At 45.1% G+C, this 22,704-nt stretch overlaps 1 protein-coding gene across 2 annotated transcripts in view; it reads right to left on the bottom strand.

The window, feature by feature from the left end:
- Fam171a1 (family with sequence similarity 171 member A1) overlaps positions 1-21,188 on the bottom strand; it is a 112,261-nt gene extending 91,073 nt beyond the window's left edge. For both annotated transcript variants that reach the window (XM_021215586.2, XM_029547366.1), the window contains exon 1: positions 20,924-21,188. In XM_021215586.2, coding sequence (XP_021071245.1) covers positions 20,924-21,020 — 97 coding nt within the window. In that variant the 5' untranslated portion in view covers positions 21,021-21,188. The remainder of the gene's footprint in view (positions 1-20,923) is intronic.
- Between the last annotated feature and the right edge of the window lie 1,516 nt (positions 21,189-22,704).

Here is a 22,704-nt window from a genome sequence, read left to right as displayed (position 1 = left end):
TGAGACAGGGTTTCTCTGTGTAGCCCTGGCTGTCCTGGAACTCACTTTGTAGACCAGGCTGGCCTCGAACTCAGAAATCCGCCTGTCTCTGCCTCCCAAGTGCTGGGATTAAAGGCGTGTGCCACCACGCCCAGCAAATATAAACATTTAAAAGTGATTTTTAAAACTGTGTACTCGAGTCTTAGCATTGGTTGTGGCAAGCATATGACATGCAGACTTTTACTTTTAAGGGCTAATCAGAGTCCCCTTGTCTCTGCTTTTCTTGCTAACAGAACCCCAGTTTTGTCTGGGTGTCAGCTTGGGTGAATGCAGTCTGAAGGCCCAGGTCACGCTGGTGAGGCAGGGTATGTTCTGAGCCCACTGGGAACTTAGGGAAAGACTTTGCAGAGTCCTTCCATCTGCACACTGTCCAGCCCCAGCTGTGACCCTCTGGACTAGAGACAACATGCAGAGTTTTAGATGGTGCACTGGCCAGCTGAGGCTGAGCAGCAGTGTTGGCCCCCCCGCTCGTGGGACGAAGTGACTCGGTATCCCGGGTGGGTCCTGAGCAGTTGCTCTGTGATGGTTTCCAGGTTACTGCGCGGTGCACTCAGGCCTGAGCCTGGCTGGGGTGGGGACTGTCCCCCGTGGCTGTGAGTATCTTCATGGTTAGCACTGTTCCCTCTCGTTTGTCTCACAAGTCAATTTCTGCTGAACGAAGCCAGATACATTTACACACCAGAAAACCTCCATTTCTCTAGTAGGTATGAAATGAAAAAATACAGGTGCCTTCTTCTTACTGCTTGTCTAGTTGCTAAGTGGTTTACTAGAAATGATGGCTGCCAACCGAGCCTACCTACATCAAATACTAAGCCGTTCCTTTGAAACATTACCACAACTGCAAACTGAGAGCTAAAACTTGCAATGTGGTGACAGCATTAGTGCATAAGATACAGGGTTCTCCACTTATGTTGAATTTTAGAAAATAATTTAAATAGTTCTGTGAAATATTTGAGAAATATTTGGACTAAAAAAAAATGTTCAGAATAGAATGAAGCTCATTGATAGAGCAGATATTTAACATGGCCAGGGCCCTAGGTTCCTCTGAACCAAACTTCTTCATTCACTGCTTTCCTAAAATGCAAACTGAATTATGTGTTCTGTAGTTTATCTGACAAACCAACTGATAATCGACTCCAAAATAATTGTCTTGCTTTGTGTTTTTAGGAGACTTGATTACTTTCTTCGTTTGGGGACAAAGGAAGAACAATATTACAAGGTAAAAATGTCTGCAGACCCCGAGTCAGTTGCCTAGTATTCAAAGGCACAGGCCCTCTGGGAATAGAGAGTCCTCTTCTCCCTTAGGGACTTTTCAAAGGACTAGTTACGGTAAGGCCCCGAACAAAGGACAGAGCAGAAAGGAAACCTCTGTTGCTGGCCACAGCTGAGTACATCTAGCAAACAAAGGACAGATTCAGCCTCCACCTTGTGCCACGCCGAATGCTCAAACAAACCCCACGTAGAGGACAGAGTGGATGGGATGAAATCTGATCGGCCTAATCTTGTAATTATGAACTTCTCTTTCCTCCTCCTTTCTTTTTGGCTCCAGGAAGAGGTGCTGAAAAGACAGAAAAGGGGGAGGAGAGAAAGAAAGAAAACTGGCACCATCAGATCTGCTCTTGGCAAACACCTCTGAGAGCTAGATGAGGCAAGGGAGGGCCCAGCCTGGGGAGAGACAGATGCACAGCGTGGATGGACAAACAACCACAATGCAGTGTGGGGGAGTGTGTCCTGTGACCCTCAGCACCCAGGACAAGGCTCAGAACATTCAATAAGTGGTTGTCTGATACACAGCGAAGGGAGCACACATGCCCGGAGCTGGAGGACCAGAGACGATCTCCCAAAGGGATGACTCTTGATGCTGTGAGGAGAGTGACAAGGGTTCGGTGAAGCCGAAATACTCCAGGAAGGAGGGAAGAGCAGTTTGCCTAGCCAGTGTGCTTGAGCCATGCACACATGGAAGACAGCAGCCCAGGTGAGTGGCTGTGAGAAACATCTGGACCAGATACTGATGGAGGAGCGTCTGGTCCATAACTGAAGACCAAATAGAGAGAGGAGGCTTTAAGAGGTCAGACATGGATGCCTGGTTCATTTTTCCTCTAAAAGGGAAACCAAGGAAACAAAGGACCCAAATGAGACTAAGAAAAAAATAGAGTTTATTCATGCAGCAAAGGACCAGGGGGAAACCATCAGAATTCCAAAACAATGATGTCAGACCAAGAACCCTAGATTAGAAATGAGACATATACTTGGGCTGCGCCATAAGAGAGATGGAGAGTAGACAGCAGTTGTCCTGGTAACGGAATGAAAGAAATTAGTAAGTTGAGTGCTATCATCACAGGTTCTTGGGCAGGAGAGGTCTTAAGATCTGTTTAGAGAGGAGACAACGCCACAGGGAGGGGGGTGGATGCCACAGGGAGGGGGTTGGACAGTGCCTCTGATGAATGAAAGGAAGGTCTGTGCCAGGACTGGATGCTCTGGGTACCCGTCACGGTTTCCAGTCCCACTGAGCAGGAATCTGACACGGCCCAACTCTGTCTGCAGCCCCATGATGGGGTTTGTTCACAGAGGGTGTGGAGGCGGGCGGTTCATGCAGCAGAGCACCAGGTTCCCAGATGCACTTAATTCACTTAGAAGCATACACTGAAACAAAAGCCTCTAGAAAAGGAAACTCTGTTCATTGGGATCAAAGTCTCAGAGGCTACTCTAAAGTCTGGAGTAGGGGCTGGGAGCGCAGCCAAGAATCCCTACAGACATAAGCTATGGAAAGGTCACTGGGCAGTGGTACCTGAACCACTTAGTACACAGGGACCAAGAGGCAGCACAGAGCCAGGGGAAACTGGCCACTCCAAGATCTAGCCTTCAGTATTTTTTTTTTTTTTTTTTAATAAAAGTAGGGGACTGAATTGCTGGCTCAATGGGTAAGAGCACCTGTTTGTGCTAGGGACCTGAACTCAAGTTCCAACAGACACATGGTGATTCACAATTGTCCTTAACTATAGTTCCAGGTTGCACATGATACAGACATACATATGAGTAAAACAATCATACTCATACTAACACACATAAAATAAAACAAATAAACTTTGAACACAAAACTCCCCAAATAATAGTAAACATAATCTCAGGGCTGGTGAGATGACTCAGTGGTTACAAGCACTTGTTGCTTGTGTACAGGACCCAGGTTCAGCTCCCAGCACCCTCATAGAGGCTCACAGCCACCCATATCTCCAGTTTCAGGGCATCTGACTCTGCTTCTGACCTCAGAAGGCACCAGGCATGCACACACAAGCTGCACACACATGCAGGGAAAACACTTAAAACCCATTTTTTAAAAAAGCAAATAAAACTGAACGGCTGTAAGCTGTAGAAGCATCTGCAGCCCTGTACCCTGGAGTCACGGAGGGAAGCGTCACTTCCCCAAGCCCCTCCCCCAAATGGCACGCACTAAATGACCTTTTCATCAGAACAAAACTAGAAGCAACTCAAGACTGAAAATGGATTAAAAACATCTAAGCTTTACTCCTGCGTAGGGTTGTGATCCACCTTAAAAGCGTGAAGGGCAGTTCATAAAAGTAGATTAAAGACAAACGGAAGTCTACAGCTTGTCTCAGTAGGAGTCATGAAGTGTTTTCATCATGCATATAGCAAATATTTTTATAGTGGAGGTAAGTCAGCAAGTGAATACTTACCACGGGGAAGAAATGCAGGGTCTTCCCAAGGCTCTCGAGGACCTTGGCCCCCTAAGCATTAATTCATACTCCTGTCTTGAATCTGGGCTTTGAAGAACGGAAGAGCAGTGTCTGGGGGTGAGAGCAGATGGCAGAAGGAGTTTGCCTGTTGCCTGTTGCTAGGAGCAGTGTGTCCTAGGCCCGCCCCTTCTGTTGCTACACATTGGGATCTGGTGTGCAAAGCAGCCAGCACATGGGTTCACGTGGAAGTTCACTATTCTCTCAAGAACCCCATAAGATCCAGTGACTCATTTATAAGATCCACAGGTGACAGACACGAAATGCACACGAGCCGTTGCCACTGGAAACACAAGCCCAGATGCTGTCTTTTTACCCGAGAGCTAAACATGGGGGCCAGGCAAGGAGGGAGAGAATTTACCCCGAAGTACTTTTAATATATTACATATCCGTTTGTAACTTGTTATATATTAAATGTAGTGTTGCTTTCCTTTTCTTTATCTGTTAGCATTACTTATTTATTTTTAGTTATTCGAGGCAAGATCTTGTGTAACCCAGCCTGGCTTCTAACTTTTTTCCATTCCATGTCAACTATGTTAAAAGCCTGAACTACCATGTCCAACTCACGAAGCTTAATTTGTATTTTCTTGGAAGATTTTGTTGTGGTATGAGTGGTGTATGTATGTATACATGTATGTGTGTCTGTGCATGTGTGTGTGTCTGTGTATGTGTGTGTGTATACGCATGTGCATATAGAAATCAGAGCTTAATAAAGAGCAGCAATTCTCATTCTTCCTAAAGCCGAGACTCTTTTAATTTAGTTCCTTGTATTGTGGTGACCCACAACCATAAAATTACTTCATTGCTACTTCAGAACTGTAAGTTTGTTATTGTTATGAATTATAAAGTAAATATTTGATATGCAGGATATCTGTTATGTGTCCCTAATAGAAGGGTTGTTTGAACCTCCAGGGGGTCGCAACACACGGGTTGAAAACCCCTGGTACAGAGTGTCTTCCTTGGTCATTCTCCACCTTATTCTTTGAGACAAGTTCCCTCACTGAACCTGGTGCTCTCCTTTCGGCTGGGCTGGTTGGGGGAGAGGGCTCCGGGGGTCTCTCTGCCTCTGCTGCCATCAGCCCAACAGACACATGCTGTCATTATACCTGGTAAGCTTTACTTTTAAAAAGTAGTCTGGCTTCATGATGTCCTCTGGAGTTCTACCCTCCGTTTACATAACAGTGCGGGGAGCCAGAGAATGTTTCTGTGAGTTCAACACTAGGTAAGACCATATTACCTGGTTGCCTTCCTGGTGTCTGTTGCTAACTGATTTGTTAGCAAACCTGGGTTTTCACCACAAGCTGACAAGTCACTTAGATCATTATCAAGAAAAATGAAACATAATTAGCCCCCCCATGCAGTCACACACTTGACGACAGGTGTTTTACAACAGGTCCAGATATTTCCCATCTGGAATGGCAATGTCGCTAACTGAATAGTTATCTTCATGCAATAAATGTAAACTTAGAAGGTGGCGACCATGTGTCTCTCTACAGCCCTGATGAGGAGGGGCTGCATGAATACCAGTAGACTGGAGAAAAATGACCAGCACTTGGTCACAGGGTCTCCCGTAACCTCTGCTGACCATTTGATTCCCCCAAGCCAAAAGAATGAAAGGAACCCCTAGATCACTCCTGATTGCCAAGAGGCCACTCCCTACATGGTCCCCTCCTGGGCAGCGTCCACAAGGTCCCCTCAGGGAGCTCAATCTCTCTCTCACCACCGAGACACTGGGATACTAGCTTCTTTGCCGCTAACATCTGGGGACTTAGGAAGGTAAGCACTGAACACTTGATAACCCTTATATAAATTGGGCCCCAGCAGCTCCATTCAACCGTTTCATAGTTTCTAGAGTCTTCTTAACCCTGCTTGAGAGGGGCTGAACTTTCTGTGCCCTTTGGTTAGCTGTGATGTGGACACTTCCCACTGAACTCAACTGTAAAGCCAAGAACAAGAACGAGGAAAGAAATCAGTCTCCTGTCACGGGGACAACTAATTGCATTGGAAGTAAATGATGTGACTCGAGCAGAGGCCAGGCTTGGGGTGGGGTGGGGGTGGGGGGGAAGGGTTATGCTGGAAAGAGCAGGACGCTTTGATGTCAGAATATCTGGTTGAAGATTAATTAAACAAGGAGCAGCCACAGACGAAGAAGATTTACAGTGACTTGAAAGAGGAATCCCAAGCAGACATGGCAATGAGGTCACAGGCTTAGACTGCTGCCCACTACCCACTGAGTTGACCAGGAGACCCCAGCAACTGTCTACTTTGTAAAAAAGTATGTGAAAACAAAGTGTTCTCTCTGTCTCTTTCTCTCTCTGTGTGTATGTGTTCGCGCCCGCTGAGGACAAACTTGACTGGAGTGCTGGAATTATAGATGTGTGCACCGTTCCATTAAGCTCTCCATGTAGCTCTGGGAATCTGAATTCAGATCTCCGTGCTTCTGCTGCAGGCACTTACCCATTGAGTGAGCAGCCTTCCTCGATGCTCTCCTCCCCCCAGCTCAAAGCTATTTTTATTTTTGGTAATACTTCAGACGTATAAATGTAGCCATCTTGGCTATGGAGGCTGTCAGGATGCCGGGACCTTCCTGCTCCATTCAAATGTACATCACACAAATGATACAGTGGCCCATGGTAGCCCATGGAAAGGGTATCTTTGTCTCTTTTCTGCATGACTAATTCTTGACCTGTGAACCCCATGCTGCCCTCCAGGCTCTCCATACCCCACTCCCATTCCCACATGCCATGCTGGCATGCTCTTACTAACAGCGCTTGGCTCCCTCTTGAATTCCTTATTATTTTTGCTCCCCCCATGAGAGCTTCAGTTCCTGGAAAGAAGGCACTCGGTGTTATTTCTTCATGTCTCCCGTGCTGGGATATGCCAAGTGACTGCTCACACTTGCCCATGAGCCTCCGAGCTGTGCTTGGAAGCAGCAGTAAGTGTTGCTGAGGAGCAGTGTGGCTCAGAGCAGGGTGCCTTTGCAGAACCCACCAACCATGTAGAACTTGGAGAGAGAGAATATATGGGGGGCAGGACAAGGAGGTGTAGGACTGCCACCCCACCCTGTGCAACACAAGAGTGTGAGTCACACTTTTTCTCATTATAAAATGTGTAACATCTCTTGGAATACTTTAGAACAGGAGAGCGCAGAACAGATTATGGATGTGGATCCATTAAGAACCATGCACATTTATAACACTGATACAGACAATTTTCTGGCTAGTGTACATAGAGTAGATTATTTTGAGTCAGGTTTTCACTTTGTAGACCAGGCTACCCCACATTTGTGACCCCCCCTTTCCTCAGCTTCCTGGGCCCTGAGATTACAAGTGTGCAGCCTCTCATATGGCTCAAAGCAGAGACTCTTTGTGGGATGGAAAAGTGGATGGACAAAAAGCTGCTCAAGAGCCACAAGGTGAAGAGCAGAAGAATAAAGTTAGATATGCCTAACGACAAGTCCTGCTAATGCCTTCTACTGGGAACTTGGAGACTGAGTTTAGAGATAAGATCTGCTAAGGAAAAACCCCACCCAAAAGAGAGTGCATGGGGGAGAGTGAACCAGAAGAACACCTTTTCTAATGTGTGCACAGGAATTAAACCCCTGCTCCAAAAATTTAGCAAGCTCTCCCCTGTTTACCTAGCATATATGAAGTACTGGTGTAGAACACCTACCTTTAATAGTTAATGCACCATCTAGTACATTTCCACTCATCTAACGAGAGAAGTATTGTTAACAGTATAGGCAGTGGCTTTATTTTTAAAATTAAAAAGCCAAACAAGAGTCAGGATGGTGAAGGGAACTTTCAAAGAGTCACGGGAAAGCATACAATAAAAGCCTTTTATCAATGTTCAGTCCATCTAAAACCCCAAGTTCCATGCACAAGTCAACTCTACAGGAAATGCAAAGTGTGCATTAAAAGGCCCCCAAGCTACGGGGTAAGGTGACATTGGAATCCTAGCAGCAGGAAGCCTAAGGCAGGAGGATCAGGAGTTCAAGGTCAGTCTGGATGGCAGAGAGGGGAGGGAAAGGCCCTAGCTCAGTTTGCTTCACCAAGAGCCAAGTGAGCAGGGTGGTCACTCTTCATCTTCATCTCATTAGCATTCTTCGAGTCCACGGTAAAAGAAAGCAAATGTGTCCATACAACCCCGCCGGTGTCTGTGCTCTGTGGCCAGTCACTCAGGCAGCAGAGCCTTCATCTCAGTCGCCAAGCTGGATCTTCTCGACAAAACGTGGACTGAGGGGCTCCGCACGCAGGCTCGGGGAGCCGAGCAACTTGCTCAAAGGGCTCTCTGTGCTCTGGCAGATGGGCTGCTAACTTGACCAGCCTGCAGACATGGCGCCCTCCACCCTCACCAGTTGCATGCAGTGACTTTTCCATCCCTTAACCATATGCCTTCTCACATATGCAAAAGCACGGAGAGCAGATGGGGGGTAACCAAGAGCAGGGCTGAGTCAGCAGGGCGAAAAGTGGAAAATCCTGTTCAAAGGCGGCGGCCAAACCTGTCCCCTCCAACCTCTGATTCAACAGGGATGCTTATAGAACCACGTGACATCCAGCACAAGTAACTTCTTTCATGCCATCTGGAAAGAGCCAGTGCTCTCACTTTGTATTATAATATTTAGGATAGCAGATTCACATTTTTCTAATGTTGTTTTGTTTATATCAGTGGAAATAATGACAGATTTCCTCCGTATCAGAAAAGAATGACCCAGATGTCTATATAAAAGAGCAGGACAGAAATTCTCCTCAGGGTCCCATGGAGCATTCCTCAAAATAAACTCATGTTCTAGGCTAGAAATCAAGTCTTACCAAACACAAAAGAATCAAAACAATGTTATGTATCTTATCAGAGCACAGTGCAATAAAGCTAAAAAATCAACGGAAACTACACAAACATGTACACTGAACCATAATAAACTTAAATGTAAAGCCCTCCCCAGCTCACTCCGCCCTTCTTACCCAATCACCACGTGTCCTTTTTTTGTTCAAGCCTTAAAGACTAATTGGACACAACCAAGTTAAACTTATGCATAAGATCAATGAGATTTGAAATATTACCATGATAACCAGAAAACTGGACAGATTCACTGACATATTCTAACAACCTTTTAGAGAAATGCCAAAACAGATTGATACTCTTTAAACTGACCCATAAAACGGAAACGGAAGGAACATTACTCACTCCACTGTACGAAGCCCTATACCCAAACCAAATAAGGACACAAAAGCAAACCCATAGGCCCATTTCCCTGGGAAGCATAGATGCAAAAATTCTCAGTAAAATTCCTGAAAACTGATTTCAGGAATACATTGAAAAGTTCATACACCATGACCAAGCTGTTTTCAAACCGGAGATGGAAAGTTAACTGAGCAGATACACAAATAAATAAGCAGTACCAGACGCCAGGTTAATGACAGAAATCAGCTGATCATCACAATCTTGACAGAAAAGAACTCTGTCAAACAAAGCTCCATATCTCGTCATGATAAATACCCTGAGGCACTGGGAGTAGGTATGTATAAACATAATAAAGGCTATATACGATGAACCTACAGCAAATTTACCTCTAGGCAGCCTAGATGCAGAAATACTAAGTGTATTTTTTTTTTTAAATCTAAAAATGTGATGAAGACATTCATTCATTCTGTTCCTCTTATCCAAGCTAGTGTCTTAGGGCAAGAAGACAAGGAAGAAAAAAATAGACGATAAAAGAAGTAAAATTATTCTATCTGGGGAAATCATGATCCATCAGAAAGCTCTCCGAATTGATAAATACATTTAGCTAAATAGTATGATACAAAATTGACAAAATCAATTTTTATGTCTCAATAATGAATATGCCAAGAAAGTAGTTAATGAGGAAAATCCCATGTATAATAGCATTAAAATACCTATAAATCCTGTTTATGGCTTGTCAAAAATTAATATTATAGAATAGATACATTACCAAAATTGATATATATATATATACATGTATATATATATATATATACATATATATATATATATATACATATATATATATATATATATATATTTAATGCAAGCCATTTCAGATTTTCAATGGTGCAGAAATAGTGTAAAAAAAAAAAATCCCAAAGTTCATATGGAAGCATAGAAGACCCTATACAGAATGGATAACGCCAGAGGCACCACAATATCTAAATCCCAAGTTATCTTCCAGAGTCATGGTAACCAAACAGCATGCTAGTGATAAAAAAGTAGGCACATCAAACAGTGGACTGGAACAGAAGACTCAGAAACAAACCTATGTAGATAACTTTTGACAAAGGTGTCAAAAACATATAACGGGACAAAATATCTTCTTTAACAAATGATCCTGGGGAAGCTAATTTCCACACATAAAATAATGAAGTTGTTCCAGATCCATACAACCCACCCTGAGCAAAACTCAATTCAACATGGATGAAAGGTCTTTATATCAGCAGGACCAAAAGCTGTGATTACAGGACAACTCAAAGAAAACACTTTGCAGATGTGGGCAGAGCCAAGGACTTTGTAAAGAAGACTCGACTAGCGCAGGATGATCCTAAGAAGAGACGAATGTGACTTCTACACAGCAAAGGAAGCAGTCACCAGAGGGAAGAGATGCCGACATAAAAAGCGGGGGAAAAACAAACAGACAAAACACCCTTTGTCAGCTAGAAGTCAGAGACTTAGCATATATAAAAAAGTGCAAAAATTAATCATTGAAAAGCAAATGACCAATAAATAAGCTAATGAACTAGACAGAAGACAGGAGGGAGGGAAATAGCCATGGAGTGTTCAACATCCTCTGTCATCAGAAAGTGTATGTTGATACTGTTCTAAGACGCCATTCCACATCATTCAGGATGGCTGTCATCAAGAAATCTAATGACAGCAAATGCTGGTGAGGATGTGGGGAAATGGGAACCCATATACACTTCTGGTTTGAATGCAAACTTGTGGGGCCACTGTGAAAATCATACGCAGGCTTCCCAGAAAACTGAACACAGATCTAGCACGTGACACAGCTATACTGCTGTTGGCTATCTACCCAAAGGACTCTCCGTCTACATACCACAGAGATCCTTGTGCCGTGCTTACTGCTGCACAGTTCACAACACCAAGGAAATGGAACTATCAGCAGGCAAAAAGTAAAAAAGCGTGATACATACACCTAATGGAATTTTATTCTGCAGTGAGGAAAATTCAACCATGACACCTGCACACATAAGTGAATATCATTATGCTAAGTGAAACAAGCCAGACTCAGAAAGCTATGTTCCATGAGTTCTCTCATAACAGGGACCAAGATCTAATAATGTGTGTGTGTATGTGTGTGTGTATACATATTTCTAAATCTGTGTCCGTATTATGAGAGAATGCATACATATGTATGTGTGTATATGTATACATACATATATAATGTGTATATATAAAATATATATGTGTATACATATAATATACATGTATGTGCATACATACAATATACATATATACATGCATCATATATGTATAAATACAATGTATATACATGCATACACATTGTATCTATATATATGATACATATTATATATGTATATATAGTATGTGTATATGGTGTGTATGTGTGTATACAATGTGTGTTTATATAATGTATGTGTATATGATGTGTGTATATATATATATATGTATGTGTATCTGTATATATATAGTGTGTGTGTATGTATTTATATGATGTGTGTGTATAGGTCTTGAAATTAAAAAGTGATCAAGAGAGGAAGAGGTCCTAAGCAAGGGGAAGAGAAGGGCACTGAAGTGAAATGTAAGGGAAACTGGGGGAAAGGAGGTGGCTGGGGGTGGGCAACAGAGCAGGGTTGCAGGGGGATGGGTTAGAAGCAAGCACATGATGTCAGATGGATCAGCAACCTCCAGGACAGGACTTCCTGCCAGTTTAAATCCCAGATGTGACTAAGACTGCACAGGGAGAAAGGAGACAAAGGTCATGCATGCTTCCTGAGCACTGAAGCAGGAAACTGGGCTGTGCTTAAAGAAGAAACACCTCAACCCTCTGTTTAATAACAAACAACAGAGGACTATTTACACCACTACTCCTGTCTATGCAATGTCCAAAGAAGCCAGACAAAAGGGCATGGAGTAATAGCCCCATTGGAAGAACAGTGCACACAGCCCTGTGTGCAGGGCTCTTTTCTCTATGCAATTCCTAAAAGCAGGAAGTTCACAAACAGAAAAGTTGGGAGAGACCCAAGCAATTAGAAAAAGCCAGCCACAAAGAGAGGGAGGTGATGCCAGCCTCCACTTCTTCCTTAATCCGAATATGGATGGCTACAACAGCTCTTCACATCTGGCCAGGTGTGCTCACCTGAAAGGCCACACACATAGCTGGTGACTCAGAATTAATGTGATCAACTCTGGGAATTGTCTTTGTAAAAGCCCCTGGGACAGGGACAGTCTTATGCCATGCTAAGCAGGTAAGTAATGGCCCTGAAAGTCCCCACATCACCTGACAGGATGGTGCATGTGCAATCACAGTTCTACTGCAGTTACCCATCCACATCACACTGCGCTCCAGGTTTCCCCCTCTGCTTTCCCAAGCAGCAGTTGGGCTATGCATGCAAGTGGGGAGGGGACAGTTTTTGAGGCAATGCACCTAGCAGCCTGTGGCTGTAAGTCTCAGGGAGAGGCCCAGAGAAACCTAAGCCTGCGCTCCAGTTCCGTCTGCAGCACTTCACGTCTCCCTCCCGGGACGCTATGCAGGATATCAGGCTTGCTCTGATCGCCTTAACTTGGGCTCAATACCAGGTTCTGCCACTGGAATCATATATGTGCCATGGACCATACCAGCATCTCCTGGTCCCTCAACACTAGGTCAGGTCTTCTGCCTTCTGCTCTGGATAGATTTAGGACTCCATTGTCTTAACTTTTAAAAGCTACTAGACTATTTTTAAAGACTCACAGTACTCATGAAGATGACAAATAACTGCAAAAATCCTTAGGCAAGGTATCCTGGTTTCTTTTGAATGGCAACTGGCATCCGTGGGTGGCTTGTGTCTTTAAGGAAAGAAATGGCATTGAATCCTGCGCATGCCCACACGCTTGTGTATAAAGGGCTGGGGACAACTTTGGGCATCATCCCAGCAACATCATCCGCTCTCTTTGAATCACGGTCTCTCCCCAGGCTGGAGCTCACCGGCTGGTTTCGGCTAGCTCACCAGCAAGCCCCAGAGAGCACTCTGTCTCGGCCTTCCCAGCTCTGGCATTATAATTACATACATTTTTATGTTGGTTCTGTGGACCAAGCTCAGGCCCTTGGCAAGTACTCTAGCAACCGAGTCATCCTCCCAATGACATCTAAGTATGCCTCAAGGGCAATGAAAACTATGTGCGCAAAAGAACTGTGTAAAGTGTTCATCCAAATCATATTAACAAACAGACAAAGCGAGAAATACCATGAGAATGGCCTTAGGTAGGGTTTCTATTGCTGCAAGGAAACACCACAGACTAAAAACAAGTTAGTGAGGAAAGAGTTTATTTGGATTACACTTCTACTGTGGTCCATTATTGAAGGAAGTCAGGACAGGAACTCACACAGGGCAGGATCCTGGAGTCAGGAGCTGATGCAGAGGCCATGGAGGAGTGCTGCTTACTGGCTTGCTCCTTATGTCTTGCTCAGCCTGCTTTCTTATAGAACCCAGGACCACCAGCCCAGGGATGGCACCACCTACCATGGGCTGGACCCTCCCCTATCAATTGCTAATTAAGAAAATGCCTTACAGATGGATCTTAGGGAGGCATTTTCTCAATCGAGGTTCCTCCTTTTAGATGACTCTAGCTTGTGTCAGGTTGGCATAAAACTACCCAGTACAAGCCCCCATCAGTAGAAGAATGGATAAATGGATAATCTACAACAGTTACAGACTGGAAAGCTGGCAATAAAGAAAGAAATGACTGTGTTCCTATCTCTATAACTCGGGTGAACCTCAAAACCTGTTCTGATGAACAGCAGACATCAGGATACATCCTATCCAGTTTCATTCATGTAAAGTTTCAGGAGGAGTACAAGAACAAAAAAAATAATCTATGGCAGGAAAAATATCAGAACTATAGTTGCTCTTGAATGACAGCGACGGGGACTATTTGGGGGCAAGGAATGATGGACTTAGTGCTGGAAATAGTTTATATCTATCTTGAGAAGGGCTTGAAGTGCACAGGTGTTTGCAAATGTTAACAGAAATCATGTATTTCCTCACATGTAAATTTCTCTAAGAAAAAAAGAGAAACACTAAGCATGAATGATATTCATGCTAAAGTACTTGAGGGAGAGACCGCTACTGATTCAAACAGAGGTTTAAAATGCATTTGAAAAATCATGATTAATGGATGGTGAGAACAAGTCAATAAAAAGATAAGCAATAAAGTAAATTCAGTAACATATCATCCATAGAAGCTAGTGTGTTTGAGTATTCACTACAAAATTCTTCCTTTTTTTTTTTTGGTACAACATTTTCATGAAGCAGGTTAGAAAACAATTTTTTTTCCAGAGGCATAAAACCATCATTTTTTTATAAAAGTAAATTTCTTAGATCATTGTACAAGCAAAAGCAAAAGGAAAGGTTGTTTTAGAAAGAAAAAGTTCAAGTCTTTTGCAAGCATTCCCAACACTGATAAAAGTAGCAGTTGACACATGACAGCAAATAGAGTTTTCTCCTTGTGCTGCAGAGAGGGCGGGCAGTATCTCATTAAGCTCTGAGCATCCAACCAACCTGGACGGTTTACACAGGACCATCCTTCCCATCCTCCACCTCCCAATAGTTGGGTTCAAAAACATTTCTCTTATTATAAAAACAGTTTGCCAAACACTAATGGGCTTTGAAATCAAGCCAGAAGAGGCTCCCGACCCACAATCCCACCCTGCTCTATAGACCTCCCTCAAGAGCCTCTGAGAGTTATTTATATGAGTTTCTTATCTCTTCTCCAAATCTGGATCCAAGCTTTGCTCTTAGGAGATGCGCAGCAGATGTCTGTTGAAGGGCACTTTCGATAGGCCGAAAAGGGGCCAGACAGGCGATACTGTTGTCTTCATAAAAATTCAGAACCATTAAGAGACTCTTATTACGTTGGCAAAATGCTATGATGATTGAGACTGCACAAAATTAAATGTGATTCTCCCAGTCCTAAAGCAACATAGCCTGAAGGTAGACTCGGGGACACTGTGGATGCTACTCCGTGATGTGTGATGTGGGGTTAGTGGCTTGCCACCTCTGTGTCCCACAGTTCTTTTTCTATAAAGTGAGAATGGTATACATTCTTCATTAAAGAAAAAGATTCATTGAGGGGCTGCAGAGATGGCTCGGCTGGCAAAGTTCTTCTATATAAGCATGAAGCCCTGGGTTTAATCCACAGAACCCATATAAACAACCGGGTAGACTCACTGCCACTTGTTAATCACAGAGCTGGGGAGGTAGAACCCCTGTGGCCACATACACTGACCCATGAAGTCACCTAACATGATAGCAAGCACCCACGGCATGTTAGTTAACAGCTATTATGCTTTCCTATGAGGGCACCTGCTTCTAATACACTAATAAAATACTAAGTGTGATAGAGACACCACAAATCCCTACAATTTGAAGAATTTAATAAACCATGACTATTTTTTTTAAAAGCCTCACCTCCTGAGTTCTCATGTCAAGAAAATTAAAAATTCAATTTTAAGTGTAGCACTTCTAAGCATAGCTTCTGGCGTCACATAAGCGGTCTTATGTTTTTCTTGTATGCGCCCATGCCAGGTACTTAAGAACCCCAACCATTCCTGAGAAGTACGGAGAACACACGGGCTCAGCAGTTTTGGTTTGAACCTGAAATCACCTCTGAGGGTCATGTTTTAAATGCTTGTCACTTAGTCAGCCATGCTGATCTGAAAGGCTGGGAAGCCCTTAGGAGGTAGGGCCCGACTTCACAGAAGTGGGTCACCAGGGGTCTTTGAAGGTCATAGGCCAGCCCTAGTTCCAATCTAACCATCCCTCTTCCTGGTCTTCCGTGACGTGAACAGCAGGTCACATTCCCGCAGCCACAGGTGAAGTGACTCTGTCATACATACCTACCCCATAACAATGATTTTAACCGCTCAAAAATTAGGAGCCAGCATAACCTCTCTTTAGTTAAGTTGATTCTGACGGGTACCTTGGTCACAATGTCTCAACAGTAACAAACACCACAGTTTTCTCCTTCTTTGGAACCCCTAGAAGCGGGGAGGTCAGCTTCTCAGTTCACCAGAGCAGGCATGATCCAATCTATACTGTAGGACTGCCTGACTTCTTACATCTGCCCCCTTATCTGTGGGCTCTACAATTATGTTCTGGCAAAGCTGAGGAGGTAGCTCAGTAGGTGATGTACCTGCCATGAGGACATGATATCTGGATCCCCAGAAACGATGTGAAAAGCCAGACATGGTAGCACATGATCGTACCTCCAGAACTGGAGGGGTAGAGACAGGCAGATTCCAGAGGCTTGTGGCCCAGCCAGTCTAGCTGAAACCCTGAGTTCCTGGCTCAGCGAGAGACCCTGCCTCAAAAAAATAAGGTCCAAAGCCACTGAAGAAGGCAACCAATGCTGACTTTTGGCCTCCACACACAAGTACATACATACACAACACATACATACATACTGTAACGGAAAAGGAACTCCAGAGGTAACAAAAGGAAGCACTAACAAAGGAAACAGGGCACAGATCACAGATTAGCCTGAGGGCGCCTGACTACATGAGCCCTTCGACACCTTCTCTGGCTCAAAATTTTATATGCACACCCTTGAAAAGTTTATTGATAAGAAACTATAATCAATGACCCAGCAAAGCCTTCATCTAAATTACTAATAAGGTAATAATTGAGACAAATCTCCATTAGGAAATGCCTCCTGCCAGGCTCTTTATTGTGACAGTGTAGTGGGGCCAATGAATGACCAGAGTACAATGCTACCACACCCAGCCTCAACGGCTGTCCACTGAGACTGGACAACTGATTTTGAAATTGGAAACCTTACTGATGTGACTCACCCGAGAGACACAGGAAGGATTTAATCAAAGTGTTCAGTGTCTCTCCTCCAGTTCTGACATAAAAAAAATCTTTCTCTCATCACAAATTCAATACTTTTTTTCTATTCAAATCCTAAACTCAAGAAAATAAGCAAGCAAATTAAGGTACTCATTTGATTAGAAAATAGGTGTGTCTTTCCTCCTTGAACTTAAAAGTTCCTCCTCCTGTGGGAAAGAGCAGAAAGCAGGAGAGACAAGAAAGACACCAGCTTTAGCAAACCCACTGGCGAATCATCTGTACCCAGACCTTCTTTCTTTCTTTCTCTCGTGGCTATTTTTCACAATTCCAAACCACCTCGTAGTCTTCACACAGAGGTTGACCTCTTATGTTTTGTGAAAAATACTGGGTTTTAAAATATTTGATGACTATATTAAACTTATATTTGATAATCCACCTACCCAAATAGATCACCCAGTATGAGGCAGCTTTACCTGATGCTCTCAAGTCGTCATTTAGGGAGTCAATCTGAGACTGGAACTCACTACAGAGACAGCACTGCCTAATCTATGGCCAATGGGCTGCCTTGTACCTAACCACACTTCTGGGAGCATGGAGTGAGGTGCTGGGAGCTGATGCTGTTATCAGCACAACTTCCCATGTGTACTGTGGGTAGCATCTGAAATACCAAGAAGCACGGCGGACTAGCCTTTATGTCATGTGTATTCGATTTTACTTTAAAGATGTTTGGCTAATTTCATAAAAAGGACATCAGTGATATCTTCTAGTTGATTTATTTTTCAACTAGATTATGAGAAGGGTGAGGAATACACACACACACACACACACACATACACACACACATCCATCCTCCTTTTGAAGCTCAGTGGTCTTCAGAAGTCCAACTTGTCCATGATCCCAGATGTGAGCCCATGAGTTGTACTTCGATGTTATTGTCATAGGCTAAGGAAGGTGGATAGCTTGTTGGCTGCGCTTCCTGTTAGCTCCCTCAATTCATTGCTTCTCTGTTTTCCAACTGAACACAGTTTAATGACAATCGAAGTTCAAGTGTGGTAGAAACCAGGCCTCTCCAAAACAGAAACAGCCAAACAGTCACTCAATTATTGCAGCACATGGTAGATTTTCTGAGATTATGGAAAAGTTGACATATTGCTATAAAATACCTTTCTGTCAAATAATAACAAAATAAAGATCAAAATGCCAAGAGTCTCGACACCAAGTCCTCTTGATGTTGACCATTCTCTTGGCCTGTGGTGCAGGGCTTAAAAATGACAGCCTTGCAGAGTCCATCTGCACAGCTCCTCCTCAGAGAAGCATCTTCTATCAATTCCCTCTCAGTGTGTTTTTTTTAAAGAGGCACGGAAAGTCGCTAGTCAACATTTTTAAATAATGCCTTCCCCACAAAAAACGATCCTATAAACTGGTACTATGCAGATGAAGCAGAGAGAGTTTACAGTCACAGCTAGTCACATAGTCACTAACTGTTGTGTTGTGTAAGTCACTCTGCAGATTCAAAGCGGCTGCAGCCAGTAAGCCAACCCTTAATTTTTATCATGAATATTTAAAGAGCCAAGCAATAGAAGAAAACTTTGCAGATGGTAGTTTCCCTGGACAGCACAAAGCCTCACGTATTGAGGGAGGTATCACTGAGCCCTGGGAGCCACCAGTAATCCTAGAGTGGACAGTTCCAGTATGTCTGAGATTTCGGTAGTTTTTCTGAAGTTAATAACCAAGCCTTGTTTGTATACAGTGTTTGTTCAAACTTCAATTCAAGCTCATTTCCGTAACAAAAGCAAAGCTCTTACAAATTGGATTTTCAGAGGAAGTATACGTACTCCCTAGGATACACGCAGATAAAAGACCTTGGCTACACTGTGGTATAGACTTCAGCAGCTCACCCACCCCCGCCCTCAATCCAGCAAGGACTCTCTGTTCCAAACAAGTTCACAGTCGGCTCACCTATGAAGTTAAACATGGCTCTTATCCTCCTGGTCTACAGATCTTAGAAAGCAGAGAAAACATGAACTGATAAACCATGTTGGCAGAATGATAGCTAGAGATCCAAAAGCTTTGAAGAGCATCAGCACTTTAAAGGTACCCTCAAAGGACAAGAGAAACTGTCCATTTCCTCAATGACCCAACCAGCTCAAAAATCCAAGTGCCGGGTGGTGTTCCAGAGACTTCTGATGTACGTGTTGCGATTGACACCTTGAAAATCCACCCTTACTGGGAAGAGCAAATCAAGAAAGAAATCCAAGGGGGAACACCATCCCACGATATTCTGTCTTCTACTGAAACTCGAGGATAGACCTAGCCAGGGCATGAATAGTCTCACAGGTTGGTCATTTCTCTCTTGTTTCCTGGGAAACTCCCTGTCAGGAGGTTTAACAGTAAGACCTTAATAAAACATAGTCTTAGACCTGAAGACAGTAATTTTTTTCTTTCATGCTTTTTTTCCATTGAAGCCATGTATTTTCATATTTTCCTATTTTATAAGTGAACAAATTCATTATTTCCATGTATTGCTATTTCAAGTACAAAATAATAATAAAAAAACCCAACCTGCCCTTTGAAAAAAAATGGTCTCGTTGAGGCACAAATATCATTCATTTAAAAAGCTGATTCAAAAAGCAGTGGGGTCTAAATGAAAGAGGCTATCATTCAATACTGATGACCTAATGTCATAAGTATCCCCCTCCTACTGTGACTTAAGGGTCTTCTGGTACCCTGTTAATACCTTCCTTCCTTAGCATACACTACCAAATTCACACCCAATTCCTAATGGTCATATTTTACTGTCAACTATGGGTGCAGCAATGTATTTAAAAGATGCCAACCAGCGATTCAGCAAGCATTGAGCACAAAACCCTCCAACAGCATTAACTGAACTCAGACTGTCAACAGACAGCAAGAAGATACTGGGTGGAAGTCAAGGCTTCCCTGGTCCCAAGTTTCAAAGGGTGGGAAGAAGGATGAAGCAGGGCCCTGTGACAGGATACTGGGATGGGGCATTCCTTCATTCAGTGTGTAGGGCTAACTTAGCAGGGCACACCTTTCTGTCAAGAATCTTGCCATGGGTCTGAGTGCCTGCAGGTGCTCACAGAAGACCAGTGAAGGCCCCTCCCTAACCAAGTTTAATCTGGGCAGGAGATGCCCTGACTGAATTGAATTCACTGTTGGCTTTAGTCGCTCCTCAGAAAAAGGCAACAGACAAGCACTAGACTTTGTCTTCACAAAATCATGTCAAGAAAGCTCCAGGGTTGTCCTCAAATAAATTCAGATTAAAACAAACAAACAAACAAACAAAAAAAAAAAACCGTGTGGCCATTCTTGGTGGCCATTCTTGTACAGATGGAAAGCAGATTTGTAAGAGGCCAAAGATTAGACAAAAGGCAAGAGCTGGCGACAGACAGACATGGAAATGGTTTTAAATGATTAGGGTTTCCCAGTTCCAGTTTTCTCTCTTTTCACGATGATCCCTGTGGCTGCTCAACAAATCCCTAAAGGTCTGAAAACCACGTAGAATAAGGGGGTCGGGGGAGAAGACCCCCAAACTTTCCTAAACTGCGGCAGCAGACCTGGGGTCGCCAGGGCTCAGGGGGCACCCTGGGGCGGCGGCTGCCCCCTCCCCGCCACAACAAAAGGGCCGGGCGCAGCCTTCGCGCTGGAACTCCAGGACCGGAGCTCCAGGGATCCCAGAGAGAGAAACAGGGGGGTTGGGGGTACAGCCACCCAGGTCTCTCCCTCCCGTGGCGGGGCGGGGGGGAGCAATGGAGCCGCGTGTCCGAATCAATCATAAAGGAAAGCACCTCTGATATAAGCCGAAGAGTCACCAGCGGCTGCCACCCAGGAGGCAGCCAGAGCAGCTGGTGCCACCCAGATCCCCGGGGAGCCTCTGCGCCGCGGGCCCAGCCTGTTCCCGGGGCGGCGCCGCCCCCCGGGTATCGCGACACGGGCGACTGCAGGACCGCGATGCAGGTCGAGCCGCTTGGGCCTCCGCCACAATGCGGCCCGGGTCCAGCCGCCACCGCTGCCGCGCCAGGCCCGGGCGCGACACAAAAGCGTCCCCCTCCAGCCCCGCCACCGCCCACCGACCTTGGGCTCCCGCGCCGGGCTCCCGCAGCGTCTTGGTGACCGCCTTCCAAACGTGGCAGCCGAGCAGGCAGAGCAGCAGCGCAGCGGACTTGCTCATCTCCGCGCCACGGGCGCCGCGGGCCGCTCGGGCTCGCCACGCTCGGTCACGGGCGGCCGGGCGCCGCGCCTCCCTCCATGGCGCTGTGGCTCCGCGCGCCCGGCCAGCCGCCCGATTGGCCGGGGCCCCGCAGCCGGCCGCTCCCTCCTCCGCGCCCCGCGCCGGGCTTCCCCAGACCGCCGCGGCCGCTCCGCCGGCGCCTTAACCCCTTCCTGCCCCGCCCCCCGCCCGCGGGAGCGCAGGGGCCCCGGGTCCGTGGTGCCACCTGGCGGCCGCAGCTCTGCCGGAGTCCCAGGCGCCCCAGGACCCCTGTGCCTCGGGCTCCCGTGGCTGCTGTTCCTGCAGCTGTTCCTGCAGACAGGAGGCCTTCGACGTCACGCTGGGTTACCTGCGGGTCCGCAGGAAGCATTTGAGTCTAGGGTGTGACCTCTCATCCTGCAGCTGTCCAAGCCGCTATCCTCTGACTTCCCCCAGGGTAGATTTGACAGCCAGACTTATAGGTCAAGGGTAACAATACCTAAGGCTGGCTACAGAAGGCCCAACATCACCGGTTCAATCCTGCTTGTATAGCATTGGGAGGGAAGGATAAGGAGTTTTTCAGTGATAGAGGCCCTGGGTGATTTCTCCTCATCCCCACCTTTGATTATTAAAGAAAAAATCCAATGGCATCTTAAAACACAACAGCAAAGACTAAGCAGGAGTATTGCAAAGGGGACTATTACAATGGAATTTTATAGCAGGAGAGATATATTTTGCTCAACTTGGGACTCAGCAGAGACAAGCAATCATTTATAACCAAGGAGCTATGTGTGTGCGTGTGTGAGTGTGTGAGTGTGTCCGTGTGTGTGTATGTGTGTGTGTGTCCCTGTGTGTGTGTGTGCGCGTGCACTTGAGTGTGTGTCCTGTGATGAAAATTACCAAGATGAAGCACTGGGGATAGGGATCTAACTAAAGTTACCCAGGAGGATTCTTACTGAAGGCAGGTCAGGATGCTCAGATGCCACGTGTGGACTATGAAGCATGACCACCCTGGCCAGATATCTAGCGTATTTAGATATCCAGGATAGGCGAGCAGGCTTGCTTGTACTAAATTTTATAAGAAGGGAACAGGTGGACCCAGGAGATGGGAAGCCTAGTACCTGAGAGAAACTTTGTCACAACCTACATGGTTTGGCATAGTGTCATATGCTTGTGATTCCAGTACTCAAGAGGATCTCACATCCAAGGTTAGGCTGAGACACAGTGAGACCCTGTCTAAGTACAACAAAGGAAGGGACGTTCTATTTTCATAGGAGAACATGGAAGCTAGAGAAAGCTAAGGAACCTGATCCAAAGCACACAGCCAGGCAGCGGTTGGGGTGGCTAGTTTGAGTGGCCAACTTGACAATCTAGAATCTCCTGGAAAGGAAAGATCAAGGGTTGGGGTGGGGTGAGGGGAGAGTAGACTAGGTTGGCCCATGGCAGAGGATCTCAACTTGTGGGTCATGCATGACCCCTTTGAGGATTGAACAACCCTTTCACAGGGTACACTTAAGACCATTGGAGAGTTTACATTATGATTCATAACTAGCAAAATGTCAGTTATGAAGTAGCAATGAAAATAATGTTATGGTTGGGGGGGTCACCACAACCTGAGGAACTGTATTAAGGGGTCACAGCATTAGGAAGGTTGAGAGCACTGGCC

The sequence above is a fragment of the Mus pahari genome, chromosome 16 (genome assembly GCF_900095145.1).
Source record: "Mus pahari chromosome 16, PAHARI_EIJ_v1.1, whole genome shotgun sequence".
NCBI lineage: Eukaryota > Metazoa > Chordata > Mammalia > Rodentia > Muridae > Mus > Mus pahari.
Note: the sequence above shows the minus strand (reverse complement) of the source record. Positions and strands in the feature narration are given on the sequence as shown.